The 21186-nt window shown below is 39.1% G+C and overlaps 1 protein-coding gene across 2 annotated transcripts; it reads right to left on the bottom strand.

The window, feature by feature from the left end:
- Window positions 1–2670: 2670 nt before the first annotated feature.
- rab10 (RAB10, member RAS oncogene family) lies at window positions 2671–20277 on the bottom strand. 2 transcript variants are annotated; one of them, XM_034135554.1, is made up of 6 exons: window positions 19579–20277; window positions 14002–14062; window positions 12452–12590; window positions 7011–7100; window positions 4609–4716; window positions 2671–3801 (listed from the first exon to the last, which is right to left on the bottom strand). In XM_034135554.1, the coding sequence occupies exons 1-6, from the start codon at window positions 19703–19705 to the stop codon at window positions 3715–3717; spliced, it is 612 nt and encodes a 203-aa protein (XP_033991445.1). In that variant the 5' UTR covers window positions 19706–20277; the 3' UTR covers window positions 2671–3714. The 2 variants fall into 2 exon arrangements, with proteins under 2 accessions (XP_033991445.1, XP_033991446.1); XM_034135555.1 differs by having other exon boundaries at window positions 4615–4716; window positions 19579–20275.
- Between the last annotated feature and the right edge of the window lie 909 nt (window positions 20278–21186).

The raw sequence follows: 21186 nt of genomic DNA, 5'->3' as shown, positions 1-21186 counted from the left end.
CGGGGTTAGTGCTAGATCGTATACCTCCTGGGTTTTAGGCGGCGGAAGTGACGTAATCGTGGATGAGAAGTGGGCAACTTTTGCAGCAACTGACAGCACATCTGGTCGTAAAAGTAGACACATTTAATTTAATTTAATTTTGCATGGGCTCTTCGCGACTGGAGTCCTGCAGGCATCCGGAGGACAGTGAACAGGAGTGAGAGGGAGCACACTCCTAAAAAATCTCCCCCCTTTTTTTAAATAAACCTTGTACTGTGTGAGTCACTGTAATCCGAAATCAAACGCACTCGTGGCTTTCTGAGTGTTAAACCCTATCTGTGCTTTTCTTCTTGTGAGATGTCATTTTTTTTTAAATATTGGTAATAGCCTGCTGTCCTCCAAAGTTATGAATTCTCAAAATATTATATTTATGATATTTCTGTGGAAAGATTATGTATTCATGCTCGTCTCTTGTCCTGGGTGGCAGGTTACGCCACTTCCGCCTAAAACCCAGGAGGTATACGATCTAGCACTAACCCATATGCCGGGCCTGTAAGTGGCGCCACAAAATACACCAAAAGCAGCGAAGAAGACCCCTGAGCATGGTTGCCATGGTTGCCCTTCTGTTTATGCCCCGCGGTGGATGTAGTTCATGTAATTCTCCACATTTAAAAATAACAATCACAAGACGGTGATATTATATGTTGTGGTGTTATTATTACCCATCATGCCTAACCACTTCATCCCATAGTACTTTAGTGTGAGCAGAGGCTTCACTTCCTGTCGTTGAGAATCACTCCAGCTGACTGTCATGTGTTGAGTTTGTGTTGTGCCTGTGTATTGATTTATTAAAAAAAAAGAAACCGGAGCGACGGTGGAGAGAACTGCTGATTGTGTAACCCGCTGTACTTTATCTTTGTGGTTTAGGAAAAGATCTTTGAATGTAGTTATGGACTTTATGACATTCTGCACTGGTTCTGTCTTTTCTTTGTAAGTCAGAGAATTTTATTTTTGTGTACACTGTTGCTGCGGGAGGTAAATAAAGAATTTCAACGACAAAACTCCTTTTTTTTATGGGCACCGATTGTGTTGTGATAATTATCCTACTTTGTTATATTAGAGCTCCAACTAACAGTTCATTAATGTGCCAGCAGGGGGCTCCACACACACACATTCTCCTCTGACCCATGTCATGTGACCCATTGACAAACAATTATTGCCGGATATTATTACATTACATGTCACTTGTTAGACGCTTTTATCCAAAGCGACTTACATACATTCAGTACTGTGGGCAATCCCCACAGGAGCAATTTGGGGTGAAGTGTCTCAGGGACACAACGACATGCTGACTGCAGTGGGGTTTGAACCTGCTACCCTCTGATTCGAAGATCAGCGCACTACCCCACTGCGCCACACGCTTCTTATAACTACATTAGACAAGGAGGGTGTGCTTTTTTTATTGGAATTGAATGTTTTTTGTCTTTAATGCAAATTCAGGAGTTTCTTTTGACTCAATGACTACAAATCCAATGAAAAGGTGTTGTCTTAGAATAGGAATCATTAGGTCACATGACAAGGAAGCAATTGAACAAATTAAAGAGTTTTGAATTAAAAAAAAAATATATATATATATATATAACCTTATGAAAGTGAAGGTGGACAAAAATCCAATATAAATGTGTCCTTGTCTAGTGTAGTAACAATGCAATATATCCAATCTGTTTATCACTAAAAGTGCCATGAGAGCCAGAAAACGTCAATATATAAATGTTGCATTCAAAGGCAATAGAGAGGCGAAGTCCCTCCCTTTCCGGGGGACCTCCATGGGACCTTATTTCGGAAGAATTATGCATTGAAGTCAATGGAGAGAGAAAGATTATCTTTCGATCCCGTTTGAATTGTGCCACGAATTACACACGTTTGATAATTTAAAAAATAATTTTTCAAGTCAAAAAAATAAGAATGTGTCGTAAAACTGTGAAGTAACACTTTTTGTGTGAAACCGCTCAATGAACTACATCTCCCGTCTCGCACCACACACCAAGACGGCCGTCACGTTGGCACATTTCACTCCTTTCTTTCAGAATGAGGCGAAAAGTATTAAACGAGGTGAAAATCACTCCAAGTCTGGGCATGCTGAGAGCTGTACATACACACAAGGGGAGTTAGTCGGTTTCATAAGAGCCAGCATGCGGGACCGGGACTCTGGGATTTGTAGTCTTTCTAGTTGCGTATTTTTTATAGTCTTATATTTCAACAGTTTTACGACAAACTGTGACTTTTTTGACATGGAAATTATTTTTTAAGATTGACAAACATCATGTGTGTAATTCGTGGCACAATTCAAACGGGATCGCAATAATCTTTCTCTCCCCTTTGACTTCAATACATCATTTTTCCGAAATAAGGTCCCATGGGTCGGAAGTAGATGGGCGGGACTTCGCCTCCCTATGCATCAATCTGTTGCAAAGCCAGGACAGCTCGTTCAAAGTCTACTATGACTCTCATATTTTCGACATACTGTACTATTACTTTTTCATGAAATTCAATTAAATTGAGAATGATGCAAAAAGTCCCTCAAATTAAACATAATTCAAAGTTTCCCTGAGCCCTCAAACGGACAGTATTTCAATCATAATTAGACATGAAAGGACACATGAAAGAGCACATCATTGAGGACAAAACAAGTTAACTTAAACAAGCTTATTTTTAATGGATCTGCAAAACTGTTTGAATTTCCAAAGAGAACTTGTGTACCTCCCGCCCACAGTTACCCAGTGGCAAACGTTACACAACGTTACAGAAACGCTTCCAACCCAAAGAAATCTGCATGCAGGAAACAAAATAAAAATAAATCAAACCCAAAAATAGGAAAAAAAAAATAAGTAAAATAAATCATACAGATAAAAATAAAAACATCAATTAACAGGACATACTGTATAATGCCGTTCTCTTGGCCGGAGGAGAAATTCAAACGTTCCCGCTTCAGTTGCGGCGTCCTCATGACAGAGCCGACAGATTATTAAACTGTAATTTCATTGGGTGGATGTGGCACCGCCCACAACACTAGCCCCGCCCCTGTCTTCCATATAAGGCACAGGACAAAATAAACCCCCACATACAAAAGGAGCTAGCCACGCCTCTGTCACTTGGTAACACATTGCAAATGACCAAATACGGTTAGACAACAGAAAAGAGTACAAAATGTTAATCCTACAGTTGTCTTTTTTTGTTCCATTTTCTTTTATTTAGATTTCCTCTGACCGAAAGTGAGTGACGTGGGTGCGGGGTGAGGGTGGGGTTAAGGGTGGGGGTGTCCAACCAGGTGAGCTCAGGCAAAGGAAATATTAAAAATATGAGCTTGTCTTTTCACACATTATTTCTTTATCATTTTTTTTTCTTTTTTAACAACTTTTAAAACAAATGACAAGAAACGTGACTGGATTTCTCTTTTTATCAGAAATAAACATGATCATCAGATGGAGAGTGGAAGAATATGGTGTAGGGAGGGGAGGAGGGGGGATTAGAGAGTGAAGTGGTTTATTGTTTTATTCTGATAAAGAGACAGACAGAGTGTCAGTGTGCAAGAAAAACTCATGAGACAGGTTAGAGAGCGAGAGAGTTAGAGTTAGCAGTTAGAAAGAGAGAGAAACAGAATATGTGTGTGTGTGTGTGTCTTGATGTGTGTGTGTGTGCGTTAGTGTGTGTGTGAGAGTGAAACCGAGGACTTGTTCAACTGCAGCACTTGCTCTTCCAGCCTGTGACTCCGCCTCCGCTGCTGATGTCCACGTTTTCACTGTTGGGCTCTTTTACAGGCGTCTGTCGGACCAAACACACACAAACACACACACAAAAGATATGAGTAATTATAACGATGGTACAGCTTTTTAAGAGCTCTTTCAAGGTACCTCAACCAATCATTACAAGCTTCTAAAAGTCTTTATCATCACATTAAAATCGTCAACGAGGGAATTTTTGTTTTTACAGAATTCCTTTATACCCAGAGAAACCATGTATATTGTCATATATATATTTATTTCATCACCTGTTCCTATTAATGTTGATCTTTTAATCATGATTATTATGAATATGTTCATTTTCAGAGTAAGGGATCGACTTGTTATCTAGCTTAAAATGACAAGTGAACACAAGTAATAAAAACACTGACTTTCCCTCGACTTACTTTTATAACGTGGGCAAAGTGGGCCATTTTTTTTAAATGATAATTGACATCTTAAGTTTTAGACCAACTGTCAACACATTAGATACACGTACAAGTAGCAACACAGTTAGCATCTGACTGGAGCTAAATTAGCTTTTCCTAGAAGAGCAAAGCTATTAAATTGCTTCCTGGAGAGTATTGTGAATACTAATAATACAGATAGATACATTTACATTTTATAAATACAGATAAACACATTGATTGTTCCCCCTTATTCAATCTATAAAAGACAACAATAAATACATTAGTTATTTTAGAGTTGTATATTTGCACTGTACCTACTTTGCATTGCTACACAGTCATTTTACTCAGAGGTAAACAAAGTGTTATCTTATTTGAAGTTATACAGGTATCTCAGGAAATACTAATGAGGCACAAAAAAAAAATCATTATCGATCACATACACTCACCTTTCTGAGGATGTCTTCTGCTAACGTGAGGAAAGCCTTCTCGATGCTGACGTTGGCCTTAGCACTCGTCTCAAAAAACCTAATGCCATGCTCCCTTGCAATCTGAGGAGGAGAAACACAGCGAGTTAGAACGACAAGTGTGGTTTAAGTTTAATAAAGTTCAGTCCAAAAATAAAGTTTTAAACAGAGATCAGGTATCACTGCTGTTACCGACACACACAGTCAGGTGGGGGGGGTGTGTGTAAGCAGATCTGATGATGCTAAATCTGCAGACCGACTAGTCACTGCTAACACACACACACGGAGGAGATAGCGGAGAGAACTAAGCGCTCTGAGGTGTGGTTCAACCCGTCTCGATGTGGACAATGCTCGTTACCAAAAGTGCAATAAGAGGGTTAGCACACACACACACACACACACACACACACACACACACACACACACACACACACACACACACACACACACACACACACACACACACACACACACACACACACACACACACACACACACACACACACACACACACACACACACACACACACACACACACACACACACACACACACACACACACACACACACACACACACACACACACACACACACACACACACACAACACACACACACACACACACACACACACCACACACACACACACACACACACACACACACACACACACACACACACACACACACACACACAAAAATATATATAACCTGGATATGTAGACGGATGCCATTTTGTGTGCAATGTGTTAAATGTTTAGGAAAACTCACGTAATGCAGGATTCCTATAGCATGTTTGTTTTTTGCTTTTTCCAGCACCTTACAGTGGTGTTAAATGACACTTATTTACAGTACATACACAGATGTAATGGTGGTTTAACAAATGACAGACGGATGACAAAGCTACATTATTCTACACCGAGGTGAAGAATTTAAAGAAAACACAACCAAGTTCTGTTTCACCTGTGAAATTAGATGTAATCATGAATTCTCCAGCCATTATTCTGTGTCAAAGTATGTGTTTCAAGCACCTAAACTAACCATCCTATCACTAGTGTTATTGTCTGTGTGTTTTCGGTAAATCAATCTATAATGAAAACGCTTGTAGGCGCCAACAAATCATCGCCTGGTCTGTATGAAAATATGTTGTTTTCTTACAATATTTGTTTATGACATGATGGATCATAAAAGTGATATGTGTTTTTGTTAAGTCCCTTTGCTGCCGTTGCTAGACAAGAAGCCCATTCAACACATTTTCTAATACATACAATGTCTACATAGAGATTGAATTATGCCTAGAGCTGAAAATAAACCATACTGCAACAATATTTCCTCATCTTTTACACCAACTTTAAATCAATTCTATATCCTCAGAAACAATGCAGTACTTTGTTTTAACCTCACAGAGAATATATGAGGATTCATCGGGCAATTTGACTTTAAAGGTCCCCTATTATACTGTTTTTCATCAATATATTATAGGTCTCAGATATATACAAAACATGTCTCTGAAGTGTTTGGCTCCAAACACCAAACAGATCGTTGCAGCATCCCATAATCCCCTCTGTTTCAGCCCTGTTTCCAAAGTGCTGATTCTGTGTCTGTTACTTTAGATGAAAATAAGGAGCCCCTCCCCACGCCCCTCTGAGAGATATTTGGTTACAAAGAACACAATGGTGCTCTAGGAGGAGATTCAGGTGATAAGGTGGGGGGGGGGGTACCTTGGTTGCTGATTGGCTAATGGTTACACAAGCCAAAAAATCGTTATGACATCATAAAGTGGCCAAAATCTGATCAGCTCATTTTCAGACAGGTTTTTATATAAATGGATCAGGACAAAAAGAGAGAGAATCTTTTTTCCTGAAACTTTCAGAATCTCTTTCCACAGAGGGGACACATGTTGATGTAGAAGAGACGTGGAAAAGTGCATTTGGCATGATAGGTCCCCTTTAAATTCGTTCAACATACCAGGGAACAGCTACACAAATATTTTGCACTTCAAGGAGGTGAATGTTGTTGGGGGGGGGGGGGGGTTACCTTGGTTGCTGATTGGCTAATGGTTACACAAGCCAAAAAAATCGTTATGACATCATAAAGTGGCCAATATCTGATCAGCTCAGATTGCAACTAATCTATATCTACTGTCACTTTTCACATTGAACATGTGCTCTTTTATTAAATAAACTAAACGCTTTCATTTTAAGTTGTGAGTATAGTGTTTTTGACCCTAAGAAACACTGATGCATTAATCAATAACAATAAAAATCCACAGCTCCTCTCTCTGCTCCAGAGGATTTAAAAAATATATCAAATCAGCCAATCAGAAGGCAGGACAGTGATGATGAAGTAACAGCTGCTGCAGTGGACTGCACCATCTCACCTGCTCCCCCTTGGCTTTTGGTACGACCCTCTTGTCCTCCATGTCACACTTGTTGCCTAGCAGCATCCTCTCAACGTCCTCATTTGCATGCTGAAAAAGATAAAAAGGAAAGAGTAGATTATTAGATTAATGTTTCATATCAGCGTCATTATATATATTTGTTTTTGTATTCGGGATTGTGGGAAACAGTATTTCGATCTCTCTGTCTGTACACACAAACTGAAAGATTGGCATTAAAGTTGACTCTGATTACATGTAGCTTCATCTCTGATTTCTACCAAGCTGTCTTGTTGTTGGTTAACAAACAGCGACAGATAAGAGATGCTCAGTTTACTTTTGAGAATGACAGACGAGCGGCATCAAATCCTCACGTTTAAGAAACTGGAAAAAGGGGATTTTTATCCGACTGATGATCGACTAATCAATAAACTACCTGAGCAAAATCACTCATTGGTTGAAGCGGTCACAAATGTTTGTAAACTTGCATAATAAATCTCTTTGTTTTGAGGGCTTACATGACAAAATAAGGTTGTAAACTACTGATCAAGATTGTACTTTTATTACTCTACAAGCAGCAGAAAAGCCTTCATCCGTTTGCTGTAGTAGTAGTAGAAGTAGAAGTAGTAGTAATAGAAGCAGTAGTAGAAGCAGTAGTAATAGAAGCAGTAGTAGAAGCAGTAGAAGCAGTAGTAGAAGTAGTAGTAGTAGTTGTAGTAGTAGAAGTAGTAGAAGCAGTAGAAGCAGTAGTAGAAGTAGTAGAAGCAGCAGTAGAAGTAGTAGTAGTAGTTGTAGTAGTAGAAGTAGTAGAAGAAGCAGTAGTAGTAGTTGTAGAAGTAGTAGAAGAAGCAGTAGTAGAAGTAGTAGTAGTAGTTGTAGCAGTAGAAGTAGTAGAAGAAGCAGTAGTAGTAGTTGTAGTAGTAGAAGTAGTAGTAGAAGCAGTAGAAGTAGTAGTAGAAGTAGTAGTAGAAGTAGTAGTAGAAGAAGCAGTAGTAGTAGTAGTTGTAGTAGTAGAAGTAGTAGAAGCAGTAGAAGCAGTAGTAGAAGTAGTAGTAGTAGTTGTAGTAGTAGTAGTAGAAGCAGTAGTAGTAGTAGAAGTAGTAGAAGTAGTAGAAGCAGTAGAAGCAGTAGTAGTAGTAGTTGTAGTAGTAGTAGTAGAAGCAGTAGTAGTAGTAGAAGTAGTAGAAGTAGTAGAAGCAGTAGAAGCAGTAGAAGCAGTAGTAGCAGTAGAAGTAGTAGAAGAAGCAGTAGTAGTAGTAGTAGTTGTAGTAGTAGAAGCAGTAGTAGAAGTAGTAGAAGTAGTAGAAGAAGCAGAAGTAGTAGTAGAAGAAGTAGTAGTAGTAGTAGTAGTAGTAGTAGCAGTAGAAGTAGTAGAAGCAGTAGTAGAAGTAGTAGAAGAAGCAGAAGTAGTAGTAGTAGCAGTAGTAGTAGTAGTAGTAGTAGTAGTAGTAGTAGTAGTAGAAGTAGTAGAAGAAGCAGAAGTAGTAGTAGAAGTAGTAGTAGTAGCAGTAGTAGAAGTAGTAGAAGAAGCAGAAGTAGTAGTAGAAGTAGTAGTAGTAGCAGTAGTAGAAGTAGTAGAAGAAGCAGAAGTAGTAGTAGAAGTAGTAGAAGAAGCAGAAGTAGTAGTAGTAGCAGTAGTAGTAGTAGTAGTAGTAGTAGTAGTAGTAGTAGTAGAAGTAGTAGAAGAAGCAGAAGTAGTAGTAGAAGTAGTAGTAGTAGCAGTAGTAGAAGTAGTAGAAGAAGCAGAAGTAGTAGTAGAAGTAGTAGTAGTAGCAGTAGTAGAAGTAGTAGAAGAAGCAGAAGTAGTAGTAGAAGTAGTAGTAGTAGTAGTAGAAGCAGTAGTAATAGTGTTAGTAGTAGTAGAAGAAGTAGTAGTAGTAGTAGCAGTAGTAGAAGTAGTAGAAGAAGCAGAAGCAGTAGTAGAAGTAGTAGAAGAAGCAGAAGTAGTAGTAGTAGCAGTAGTAGTAGTAGTAGTAGTAGTAGTAGTAGTAGTAGAAGTAGTAGAAGAAGCAGAAGTAGTAGTAGAAGTAGTAGTAGTAGCAGAGTAGCAGTAGTAGAAGAAGCAGAAGTAGTAGTAGAAGAGTAGTAGTAGCAGTAGTAGAAGTAGTAGAAGAAGCAGAAGTAGTAGTAGAAGTAGTAGAAGAAGCAGAAGTAGTAGTAGTAGCAGTAGTAGTAGTAGTAGTAGTAGAAGTAGTAGAAGAAGCAGAAGTAGTAGTAGAAGTAGTAGTAGTAGCAGTAGTAGAAGTAGTAGAAGAAGCAGAAGTAGTAGTAAGTAGTAGTAGTAGCAGTAGTAGAAGTAGTAGAAAGAGTAAGTAGTAGTAGTAGTAGACAGTAGTAGTGTAGTAGTAGTAGAATAGTAGTAAGTAGTAGAGCATAGTAGATAGTATGAAGAAGCGAGAAGCCAGTAGTAGAGTAGTAGATAGCTAGTAGTAGTAGTATAAGCAGTAGTAGTAGTAGTAGTGTAGTAGTAAGTAGTAGTGTAACGTAGTAGAAAAGCAGAAGTAGTAGTAGTAGTAGTGTAGTAGCTAGTAGTATGTAGTATAGAAGAAGCAGAAGTAGTAGTAGAAGTAGTAGTAGTAGCTAGTAGTAGTAGTAGTAGTAGAAGTAGTGAAGGCAGAAGTAGTAGTAGACAGTAGTATAGTAGTAGTAGAAGCAGTAGTAATAGTGTTAGTAGTAGTTTATAAGCAGTAGTTGTAGTAGTAGAAGTTATATCAGGGTATAGGCAGGAATCCTGAAGTCAAATGTAAAACTTTTAAGACCTTTTTAAGACCCTTCCTACATTTTAACGACCTCATCGCCACTTCAAGTTTTAACCGGTTACATTGGCGACACACTTACCTCACATTGACTATATACAGTATTGATTGTCCTTCCTCCTTATCTTCCAACCATTTGGACGCAAACTTGCATTTCCCCATAACGATGTTGTTTAACAACCGGCGTAAACGGACCTTCGCGCGCTATCAAGCAGTGAGCGTGCGATGTCCTGTTTAGATGACGTCACATCCAACGGGATGCCATAAATAAACTACACAGAATCACACTACACACCTACGCAATGATTACATTCAGGCAGACTGTAGAATACAACCTCTTTGGACAATTTATATACTTATTGAAAACAAGCTACAAAATGTAATACCTTGGGAAATGCCGTTTAATACTTTTTAAGACCCCTGCTTGTCCTTACAGGTCTTTAACAGTGAGAAACATTACAATGCAGTGTTCAGACATCTCATACCTGCATACTGATCATGTGTCGTAGTTGTATGTGTTGCAGCAGGCAAGAATAATAAAGACAGATAGTTGCAGTAATAATGGTATGCGTTTGCTTTGGCAAGGATCCATTAAGATTAGTCATGCAATAGCATTTTAATATCACTGCTGAGATAAGAAGTAAGATATCAGAATAGCAAACAATGAAAGGTGCAAAGAAAAACAAAGAGAAGGGAAGTCAAAACTGAAGTCTGCACTCCCTTTCCCTTATAATAAATATTAAACGTAGATTAACTTAGCAGCTCTTAAAGTGTGAGAGTGTTGCTACTTAAACACCTACACTTCACAAACAGGGTAAAGCTTTATATTATGCATTTTAAATGTTACGGTTTTTAACAAAATTGCATGTGTTTGGGAAATACTGAGCACACACTAGGGGTGCAACAACTAATCGACTTAATCGATGACCAAATTAGTTGCCAACTAATTCAGTCGTCGATTCGTTGGTGACGTCATCACGTGTGTTTTCGCGCAGTTCAGCTCCAACGTTATCGGTACAGGAGACATTCAAAATATGTATGTCATATGTGTTATTGCTACACAAACATTATATCGCAGTCTTAGTGTCGCCAACTCTGTTTCTAATACGCAAAAAGACTACAAAATGCGTCTATGATGTATTTTCGATCTTTCCAATCCAGACGAGATCTCTCTCCCCCGTCTGTGTGCGAGGGGGCGGGGCAGTTTACACACACACGCTCTGCTACATGCAGCAACACACACCCACGGAGGAGATGGCGGAGAGAACTAAGCGCTCTGAGGTGTGGTTCAACCCGTCTCGATGTGGACATCTCGTTACCAAAAGTGCAATAAGAGTTTAGTATCTAAGGGCGGTAACACGAGCAATTTGTCTAAACATTTAGCAAAAGTGCTCCACATTCAGACGGAGAACTGTCTTTCTAGTAGCTCTGTAGCCCCATCCACGAGTAACGTTTCCACGTCAGGTGTTATGTATGCTAGCAGCAACACACGGAGTTAACTCAATGATACAAACATGGGTTAAAGATTAGAGGTAACTGAGGTATTTATGTTGTTAAAGTTTCAGCTATTCTGTTTACAGTTCTGTCATCACATTATTTAATACGATTTGTTAAAACATTGTTGTTTCGTTTGATGTGAAATATTATTTATTTAATTTAAATAAAAAGCAATGTTAATTTTGTTCACAATTTGTTTAGTTAATTTACCTTATTTATTTTCAAAAGAACCGTTAAGAGTACTGTTAAAGGACCGGATTGATAAAAGTAGTAGTACAGTAAAACCTTAACGATCCGAATAATCCATTAATCGTTTCATTAATCGATAGATTAATTGATTATCAAATTAGTCGTTTGTTGCAGTCCTAGCACACACCTGGATAAACAACATTTGAAAATACTGCAGCTGTTTTGAGGTTGTAAATCAATGTTTTAATACAGTTTGGTTGTGTTCAACTACATGTACAGAGGGGATATGGATGAACAATCAATGTTACTTTACGGGGGTGACATGGGGATGAGTAAATGTCACAGAAATTGTTATTTTTGTGGGGGAAATTTGTATTTATATATTAATACAGACTATTGATGGAAGCAGGAGGGCAGAAAGTATAGCTTATAAGAAATACAATTGCCCGTAAGTCATCCAATGTCAACGTTTTTGGACAAGAACCACAAATATCATGGCATAGAAACAACAAACTTGAGTTTCAGAACGTATATAAACATATTATATTAAAGTTCCCTATTATCAACTCCAACTTCCTGATTTCTGAACGTATTGAAATACATTTTTATTTATAAATTGTTTAGATCGTGTGACGAATGTATAGTGACATAATTATCTTTACTGGGCCATCAAGCCATCTTTCTCTTTCTGAAAGCTAAACAGAAAGTTTGTCTGGAGTTGAATTTCTGGTTCCACTGATATTCACATGTGAAACAGTTCTGCTGCTCCCACAGAGAGCCAGAAGGAAACACACATATGTTTCAGCTGAGGTCATTTAGTCACACTCAGCTCACAGTTAGCATGTTGGCGTCATTCCCTCACAGTATTGAAGTCACTTTGTCCTTATGCCAAAGATAAAAAAACAATAGAGGAAGGAGTGGCAACACAAAGCATCCTGTTAACATCCCTGATAAGCTTTTATGGGCTCAGAGTGCACAGAGAAAGTGGGTTTTGGTTTTTACCTCGTCGATGTTGCGCAGCCATTTGCTGATGTTTTCGAAGCTCTTGGCGTTGGTGATGTCGTAGACCAGCATGATGCCCATGGCTCCTCTGTAGTAGGAGGTGGTGATGGTGTGGAACCGCTCCTGGCCCGCTGTGTCCCTACACACACACACACACACACACATTTTATTTATATTTGTGTTCAGTTTTTCTTGTTTTAATTCCAACCTTTATCCCAAACAACAAACGGTTCTGCAGATTTTCACTGAATCATAGCAGAAAATGGCAATAAAATATCTGCAGATTGACAGAAATGCTGTTCCAAGATGCGGTGATTTCTTACTTTCCATGGAAACGCATCACATCATATATCAATAGCAAATGGAAAAAGTTTTGTTAAAGCCAAAAAAACACCACCAACAGTATTTAATAATATGATTTAGTGTACATTAGCCTTCAATGTCTGATCTGATCTTCTCTGAGTTGTGAACATTTTACTATTATTGGTGCCAGTAACATACCGTCATAAAGTATCTGTCAAAGAAATGGTAATGCCATTTGTTTGGTCATTGAAAAGAGGCAGATGCAAGTTAAGGTATTTATATCCTTAGCACAATTGTGACTAAGCAGTTAAAGTACATATTGTTAATGCATTGCCAAGTCAAGTTGAACTTGGTCAAACTAAATAAAAATTCCACCGCAGGCTGAGCGTGACCTTCACACACCTAACATGCACCTCAACTTTGACATTTTTCTTTCCATGTGAACCCTGCCGATATTTATTCATCACTGCTGCCACACAAAAATGAGAGAGGAAGCCCAGGAGCAAAACAAACCATGACGTTGGAAAGAAAAGCTGGCAGTGAGTGCGAAAGTTACATTTTATTGAACCGTTTTTTTAGCATGACCACATCTCTGAGTGTTTAGGCTTTCCAGTGAATATTATATCCAGACATAATGTGCCAAGACAGGAAGAGGATAACATTTCATGTGGACAGAAAGTGAAACACAAAGAGGTTAAAAGGACTGCGTCGGTCCAAATGTGATCAAGTTTCAGATCATATTACAATCATGTCGGCTTGTGATTTTTATAAGCCTGTAAACTATTTTACAATCTAAATTTGGTAAGAGATATCCCTGTGAAATTGTATTTATGTACAGGTCACAGGGGCTAGAGACTCTTAGCATCGGAACTATTTAGCTCGTGGAATCATTTAAACGTAAAGATTTCTTGTAAGCTAATATAATATCCAGCTACAGTCAATAAGGCAACAATAAATAATGCAAGATTACTAGAAAATCCAAATAATTGTTAACTGCATTCCTATTTGCAATCATACCAAAACCTCACTTCAGGTTAAATATTAGTAATGTCATTTAAAGAAAATTAGCTGAAGTGGATTTCAATGATAGCTCCCGATGGACGGATGATCATTTCCTGTTGGAGCATATTTCTGGGCTTCAGGGAGGTTTGTCAAACAGATGTTTCCCTCATGTAGCAAGGCCAAAACTAAAGAGGTTGAATTAAAAGATGATTAACACAGAACCTCAACTTGGTCCAATAACTCACCAGATCTGTAGTTTAATCTTCTTTCCTTGTAGTTCAACCGTTTTGATCTTGAAGTCTATTCCTGTGAACAAAAAATAAGACAAATCAGCACACATGAATCACAAATATATGAATAAGCACATGTAGCGATGACAATGGGTCGTGTGTAAATAGCAGAAAATAGGGTTTTTAAAACAGACTTTGGCACCAAACAGAAAATCATGAAATCACAGACTGTAGGAGGAGAGGGAAATGGAAAGTGTTTCTATCTGGGGGACAAAAACATTATCTCTTCCTGATTCTGCAGCGTCATGCCCACACCTCCAGCCTATATGCAACTGAATAACAATAGTTACACACACTCACACACACATAAAAACCAGGTTAAATCAGGTTAACACCGAGACTAGGGATGCTCCGATCGATCGGCCGATACTCACTCTCTGCCGATCGATCGGTGCTCTCTAAAAATGCCGATCGCGAGAGCCGATCGCATGACGTAAAATACATGACACTTTTCTCTGTGCGCGGCAAAACAAGCTCGCCAAAATGGCTTCACCAGTCTGGCAGTATTTTAAGGTGTCCGAAAATGACAATAAAATAGCGGTATGCAACGTGTGTGTGAAGCAGAAATCATGCAGCTCCACCCGCTGTGACGGACCGGTGAGCGGAGCAGAACACACATTAAGAGTTAGACCTAACACACTTAGCTATTTGATCTACCTCTGGAACAAGCTAAACTAGTTATAAATATATGTATTCTTCACTGTCGGGTCACTCATTACTGGATCAGTGAGCTGCAGGAGATACTGACGGGCTGTCAGGAGGGAGAGAGACGGGGAGAGAGGAAAAGAGAGCGCTTCCGCTAATTTCTCCCGTGTTATTATCCCAAGTTAATGTAAACTTGAATAATGTACTTCATTTGAATGTAATAATTATGTTGGTTGGTTGGTTTGTGGAAGCGCCAGTGAATGAGCCCCATTAACTGAGTTTTAAACATCACTTTAAATGGAAGATCCCCATAGGCCCCGCCCCCTCGATCGGTATCGGCCGATACTGATTCCGGCAATCGGCCCCAAAATTGGCGATCGGAGCATCCCTAACTGAGACAGTGACTATGTGTTTGCATGTAACACAGAAACCGTGTTACTGTAAAACCTGTAAGATTATTTGGTTAGATTTGTGGTATTTTGTATATTTTAAGCGTTTTAATTTACTTGTATTTTTGGTTGAAGTGTTGCTAGTAAGAGGACAGGGAGCAGTTTTGCCTACGTGTGCATGTTTTTTAATGTGGAAACTAAATTTCACTTTCCATTTGGGCTGGACTATTTACATTTGATACAAGAACGCTTCGCTGCATTTTCTTTTGACTGCCATCAAGTCTTTCTTGGCAAACTGGTTCATATTTCAACCTACTTGTTATCTATATATTATCTCAAATCTGTATTGTTGTAAAGAGCTGCGACGTAAAAAAAAAAAAAAGCAATTCACTTTTTTTTGAGAGTAGCAAATAACAAGTGCTGTGAAGACGTCACTTTGGGCTCAAGACAAATTGTGATGTGCTTGTATGAAAGATGTACGGCTACTCCTCAGATTAATCTGCAGATGTATTTTTTGACAAATACATTAATCCCAGTTTCCCAGAGCCATAAATGATATTTTCAAAATGCTGGTTTTGCAAAACAATAGTCCAAAAGCCTAATATATTCAGTTTACTATCATAAAGTCCAAAGAAAAGCCTCATTCGAAAAGCTGGTCCCAGTAAATGCTTGAAAGTGAAGTAAGTGGGAAATTATCAAAATACTTGATGAAAGATCACTCACTAAAAAAAACTATCATTATTTGTAACCTTAGAAAAGACTCCTAACTTCTAGTTGCAGCTAAAAAGTTAAATTACAAGGTGAAAAAGTCAAATGCACACAAACTGTTCTCATGAATTATCGTGATCATAATATTTAGTCAGCTTTAGTTGGATTATAGTCTTTGTCACGATTGTAGAGCTCTAGAGGCCAAGAGTTTTCCAGTTAAATGGTGAGCTGTCAGTTCAGCTCTGGTCAGAAATTGTGGTCGGTTAAAAAGTCCCCAAGAAACAGCTGTTCTCTAGGTGGAGCCGGTCCATACGATAATGAAGGAAGTGGCTGCCAATGAGTGACTCACTAAATAATATGCCCTCCCCAGAGAGAGGGAGGAAGGACAGAAGGATATAAACTCAAAAAGACAAATAGGAGAGAGAGATTTCTGCAGATAGGACACAACTCACTATACTGACATTTATACCTGACCTCCAAAACTCTAACACGAGCATTCATAAGTCATGTAAAAGGGGGTAAGTGGTCTTGACGGATGTACTACTAAAAGTTCCAAAAGATCAAGCTCAGCAGGGATTGACGTAATGTTTAGGTCTTCCTATCAAGGAGTGAAACTTTTCTTCCTCCCAGTGAGGTGCACTGGCAAGTTGACAAGAAAATATGTACATTGTGCAATGCCATGTTTACCCAATGGCTGGAAAGACGGGCATTCTTCAACTGAAGCGAATGACAATCCACTTGGACGTCTTAAACAGAGAGTGCATGGTTTATGGCTGGCTCTCTTTTTTTTTAAATCCCAGAGGAACCATTCCTTCCCCAAGTCTGAATTCCACTGCAGCGATCGCCAGTTTCCATGCAAAATTAATCATGTGTTGTGAAAGGAGATTTCAGATCACAACCTCATGCATATTCAGCACTCTAAATGTGCAATAATAACCTTAAATAAACAAGGAACAAGGGCAGCGAGGGATTGGAAATAAGGATGATGAGTGAGAGGGGTTTTCCAGCGGGGGTATTTTGAGAAGCAGCTGTGCATCTGTGTCTCCAAAGGTATGAGTACTGTGTCAGAAGAAGACCACACTCCTGTTTCACATGACGTCCTGGTTCTGCTGGTTCTCAGCAAAGTTCTGGCTCTGATAACACTTTCCAGTTCGGACACGAAGGGCTGCAACAGATTTATGTAGAAGGGCTTTTCCAAAAAAGGAAGGGAGGCAGAATCTTTGCAAACTTTGGACTGTACATTTTGTACTTTCTGCAATACAGTGCATTTACTTAAGTCGTTTGGTGCATCTACTGATCATAAAGTAGTGTCTGCCAAAACATTAACATCGTAGCGAACAAAATACTGGGGGAAAAGGATGTACCCTCTAAGTATATAGCAGCAGAAGCAGCACACATCAAAGGACTTGTGTTGACATTTGTCCAAAGCTCGAAGAAGTTCATATATGTTGCGGTCACAACTTAACACTGATAATAAGAGCCAGAAGAAATAGTTGACCAATAGAAAATCGGTTAATTACACAATTTTTTAAGCACAGAAGCCAAAAATGTTACGAGTATTTGATGCTTTCCTTTGACTTGGTGATAGTCAACAACAGCAATCTGAAGATGTCACCTCAAGGATATAATTACGAGTATTAGATGATAACAGTAAGATGATCAAAGATACTTGGAAGGCATGGTATAATAAAGTACCTCTGAGAATGAGTAATATCACATTATTCTCACTTAGTTAATTATTGTTTAAAACCAGTGCTCCCTGACAACCATGATGTGCTGAGAGATTATTATATTTTCCATTTCCTTAACTTCTCATCACGTTGCAGGTTACTTTGTTTTGAATACAAGCTGAGACAGAGGATTATGACTGTGTGGTAGTTTTTAAAAAGGGGACAACTGTCAGCTCACATCCTGACACCAGGAGAATTATGTTGCTTCGTAATCCCTAATGTCAGTATCGTGCCAGACCTATCTCCGAGGTCTTAATAACAACAACTTGTAAACGTACGTCAAAGTTAAATGCCCTATGTTTACCCTAGTTTTTGGAAGAACTCAAGCAAGAAAGAAAGCAAGTTTATAATAAACACCAACACAAACATTTTAGAAGGGTCAATTATGTTATCCGTAATTATATTTTGGAGTTTATTCGAATATTTTGGGTGTGGACAGAGTTTTTCCTAAACGTAGGTAACAGAAATACATGCAGTATTTACAGGTATTGATATACTTGATACCAAACTTGGCAGGGAAGTACTGCTGCGAGGAGCAAAGGTCACTAAAGGTCTTTGACTGCAGAAGAACCTGTAAATCTGCATCTGACCATCACACACATCTCTCCCTAAACTGGGTGAACTGGCAGAGATCCAATGGCTTTATCTCAGACTATGACTACTGTTTGAGAGCATAATAAAACACAAACACTATATGCTGATGACAAAGCAGCAACAGAACATCAACAAACAGATACATGTGACAGCAAGCGTTGCAACAGAGCGGTTGTTTACTGCTGCACCTTAACAAATCTCATCTGGCCTAGATGTTACTGGGAACACTGTTATTATGCAGTCCTGAAAAGTGGTCAACCCTTCAAGTTAAGAAAAGATGGGCTTGAAATTAAAGCTAGTCCAAAAGATTAAGGATATAAAGCCAGTGCATTGCAAACACATCTTATGTTACATTATTACTCAGCACTGCTCTTAAGCAACAGCAGTAAATGAAACCTTCACTGGGGCCTTGAAGGGATTTGACACAGTTTGACATTTGACTCATGTGAGCGTGATGTCGGAAGCATGCTAGAGTACAGAGAAAGAAAGCTGATGATGCCACCATGGTGAATTGTTTATGGTTCTCTATGGAGCAGTTCTAGAAAAGTATGTTAGAGGTAATTGAGTATTTTTCAGTACCAGTTCCAGCTTCTTCATACTTATTTTCCACTACACATCAGAGGGGAAATATTTACTTTTTCGATTAACGGCAATTATTTGACATCTACAGTTAGGCTGTAGATTAAGATTATGTGTACAAATCATGTGATCTTCTTAAAGTATTGCTTACATATTAATAAAACATTATCTAAAACAGAGCCATCTTGAAAAAATAACTAACCTAATTCACTCATAATGCATTTTTACTTCTACCTACTTTTGTATTCAGGGTTCTTACCAGTAACATAGTAAATGTATATTATGAAATTGCTACTTTCATTTTAGTAAATGATCTTAACAAGTAATGATCAGTGGTTTTGAGGGACTTTACTTGTGTGTCATATATCATTCTGAACAAAGATCTAAATATTTGTTGACTTTTTTGGTATGATTCATGACAGGGGGGAAATCCATAGAGTTACATGTGATTATATTAATATCTAAACGTCTGTCAGTAATATTGAGATACTGTTTTAGTGTTTTTTGTAACAGTAGCACGGCCCTGCCTATACTGCTACTCAATGCTAGCCTAGTTAGCTAACTAGCCACTGGGTCAAGTGCCATGACAGCAATTCCTCTGGCACATAAACCGGTTATACTCGGCATTTTTGGCATGCTAAACAAACATAACAACCATGTTTTGTTATTAAAAGTAGCACAGTTAGCTGGGGGTATAGCTAGGAGCTAATAAAGCGGCACTAGTAGAGGAGAGGCCTGTGTGGAGAGGAGCTAACATGCTGATAGCATTACTAGCTAACCAAATATGTCCAGGAGAAAGTCAGACGAGTCTACCAGCTGTCAGAAGGTGATGGTATGACAATAAAAATTAAACACCTGTAGCAACACATCATGCAGTATCTTCTTACCTATGGTGGAGATGAAGGTGGTGTTGAAGGCGTCGTCAGAGAAGCGGAACAGAACACAGGTCTTCCCCACGCCCGAGTCCCCGATCAGAAGCAGCTTGAACAGCAAGTCGTAAGTCTTCTTCGCCATTGAAACACAGCTTGTGATTACCCCAGATAAGATACAAAAAAAATATGTATATATTCCCCTAGCACGCTTGTGTGCAGTCTAAAGCCAGCTCCTTAGCCAAACTGTTCTCTTGTTAACAATCTGGGATGTGTTGATTAGCTTGGCAAGCTAGTCGGCTAAATACCACCACCACCAATACCGTGTCCTACAAGTTATATATATATCCCAAGCCCGACTGGTTTTTCTCCCCCTTTACAGCATGAGAACAGAAACAGAAAAAATAAGGATATCCTTCCGTGTGATTCCTCTTTTCCACTCTTTCTTTTCTCCCACACAGTCGGGACAAAATGGCTCCTCTCTCTATCTCTCTACCCCCGACTCACTCTTTCTTCAAACTAACGGCGAGCTAATTCAAATTCTCGGCACACCCCGTCATTACAGAGCTCTGCCACAAGCTCAACCGAGAAGAATTTGAAAAGAAAAATCTCAACGTAAATTCGCTGCCTGCTCGGAGTTATTTCGCCCTTTTTTCTGGAGAGATTACTGCTGAAATATACCATAGACGACCGCCGTCGCCTTCGAATGGGAGCCACCACGGCGACACCCTAGGCCTCCACAGACACGCCTGTCTCCCGCCCCTTCTGTCAAAATCCACGCCTCTGATTGGTCAAGTGTACTGTCATTTAAGCAAGCACTCAAATCTGATTGGGTATCCTTGCTAACATATAGAGGTAAAGGGGCGTGTCTTACCCTGACAGAAAGGGCAAATGTTACTGCGTACGTTGCGCGGCCATTCAGGCTCAAAGAGCCCTTTACTTTACTGAATGGAAGGTATATAAGGAGCCAATATGGCGGCCAGTTTCATATGGACCTTTCTTAGCTGGGGTGTGTTTCGGTTTTCTTGATGCGGTGACTATCCCAGCTGTGAGTCAGGCAAAGTGATGTCATATATAAGTACTTGTGTGCTTGTTAACGGGCGTTTCCCACATCCTCTGCCCTGTGAACTGTGAGGCAACATGTATCCCCTAAAGTCTCTTTTAATAACTGGAAACACACGGAGAGAGTATCAGCATTTACACCCTTCCTTATGTGTGTTCTTTTAATGTGTGCGTGTGTTTGAGTGTGTGTTTCTTTCCTTCTTCCGCCTGTCAGAGTAGTTTGACTCTCAGACACTCCCAAGGAATGTTGAGTATGCCCTGCTTTCTACTGCCGAGTACAGACTTGCCACAAAGTAAGAAAGTAGGACAAATAAAGATGTAAAGAAAACAGACATATAAAAACATATAAAGTAAGGGTAAAGGGAGGATGTTAAAGAGAGAAAGACCTAAAGAAGTATGGGTTATTTTTAATGGAAGAATCCCCATTGCAGTGCCCTTAAGCACAGCTAATCTTCCTGTAGTCCAACACGTATTGCTGTTGTTATTATTATTATCATGTAGACTTTAATGATCCCACATGCTTCCCTAGCATTTTCTAAAGTAAACACATTTATGTAAATGCAT

The sequence above is a fragment of the Trematomus bernacchii genome, unplaced genomic scaffold (genome assembly GCF_902827165.1).
Source record: "Trematomus bernacchii unplaced genomic scaffold, fTreBer1.1, whole genome shotgun sequence".
Classification (NCBI taxonomy): domain Eukaryota; kingdom Metazoa; phylum Chordata; class Actinopteri; order Perciformes; family Nototheniidae; genus Trematomus; species Trematomus bernacchii.
Note: the sequence above shows the minus strand (reverse complement) of the source record. Positions and strands in the feature narration are given on the sequence as shown.

What these genes read in the sequence shown, in the direction of transcription:
- rab10 (XM_034135554.1), bottom strand. Translation starts at nt 19,705, where the DNA reads ATGGCGAAGAAGACTTACGACTTGCTGTTCAAGCTGCTTCTGATCGGG. An exon ending in GGCTGCGCAACATCGACGAG is followed by an intron (nt 7,101 to 12,451) that starts GTAAAAACCAAA and finishes TATCTTTTTCAG; the next exon opens with CATGCAAATGAGGACGTTGA. An exon ending in CAAAAGCCAAGGGGGAGCAG is followed by an intron (nt 4,717 to 7,010) that starts GTGAGATGGTGC and finishes TCTCCTCCTCAG; the next exon opens with ATTGCAAGGGAGCATGGCAT.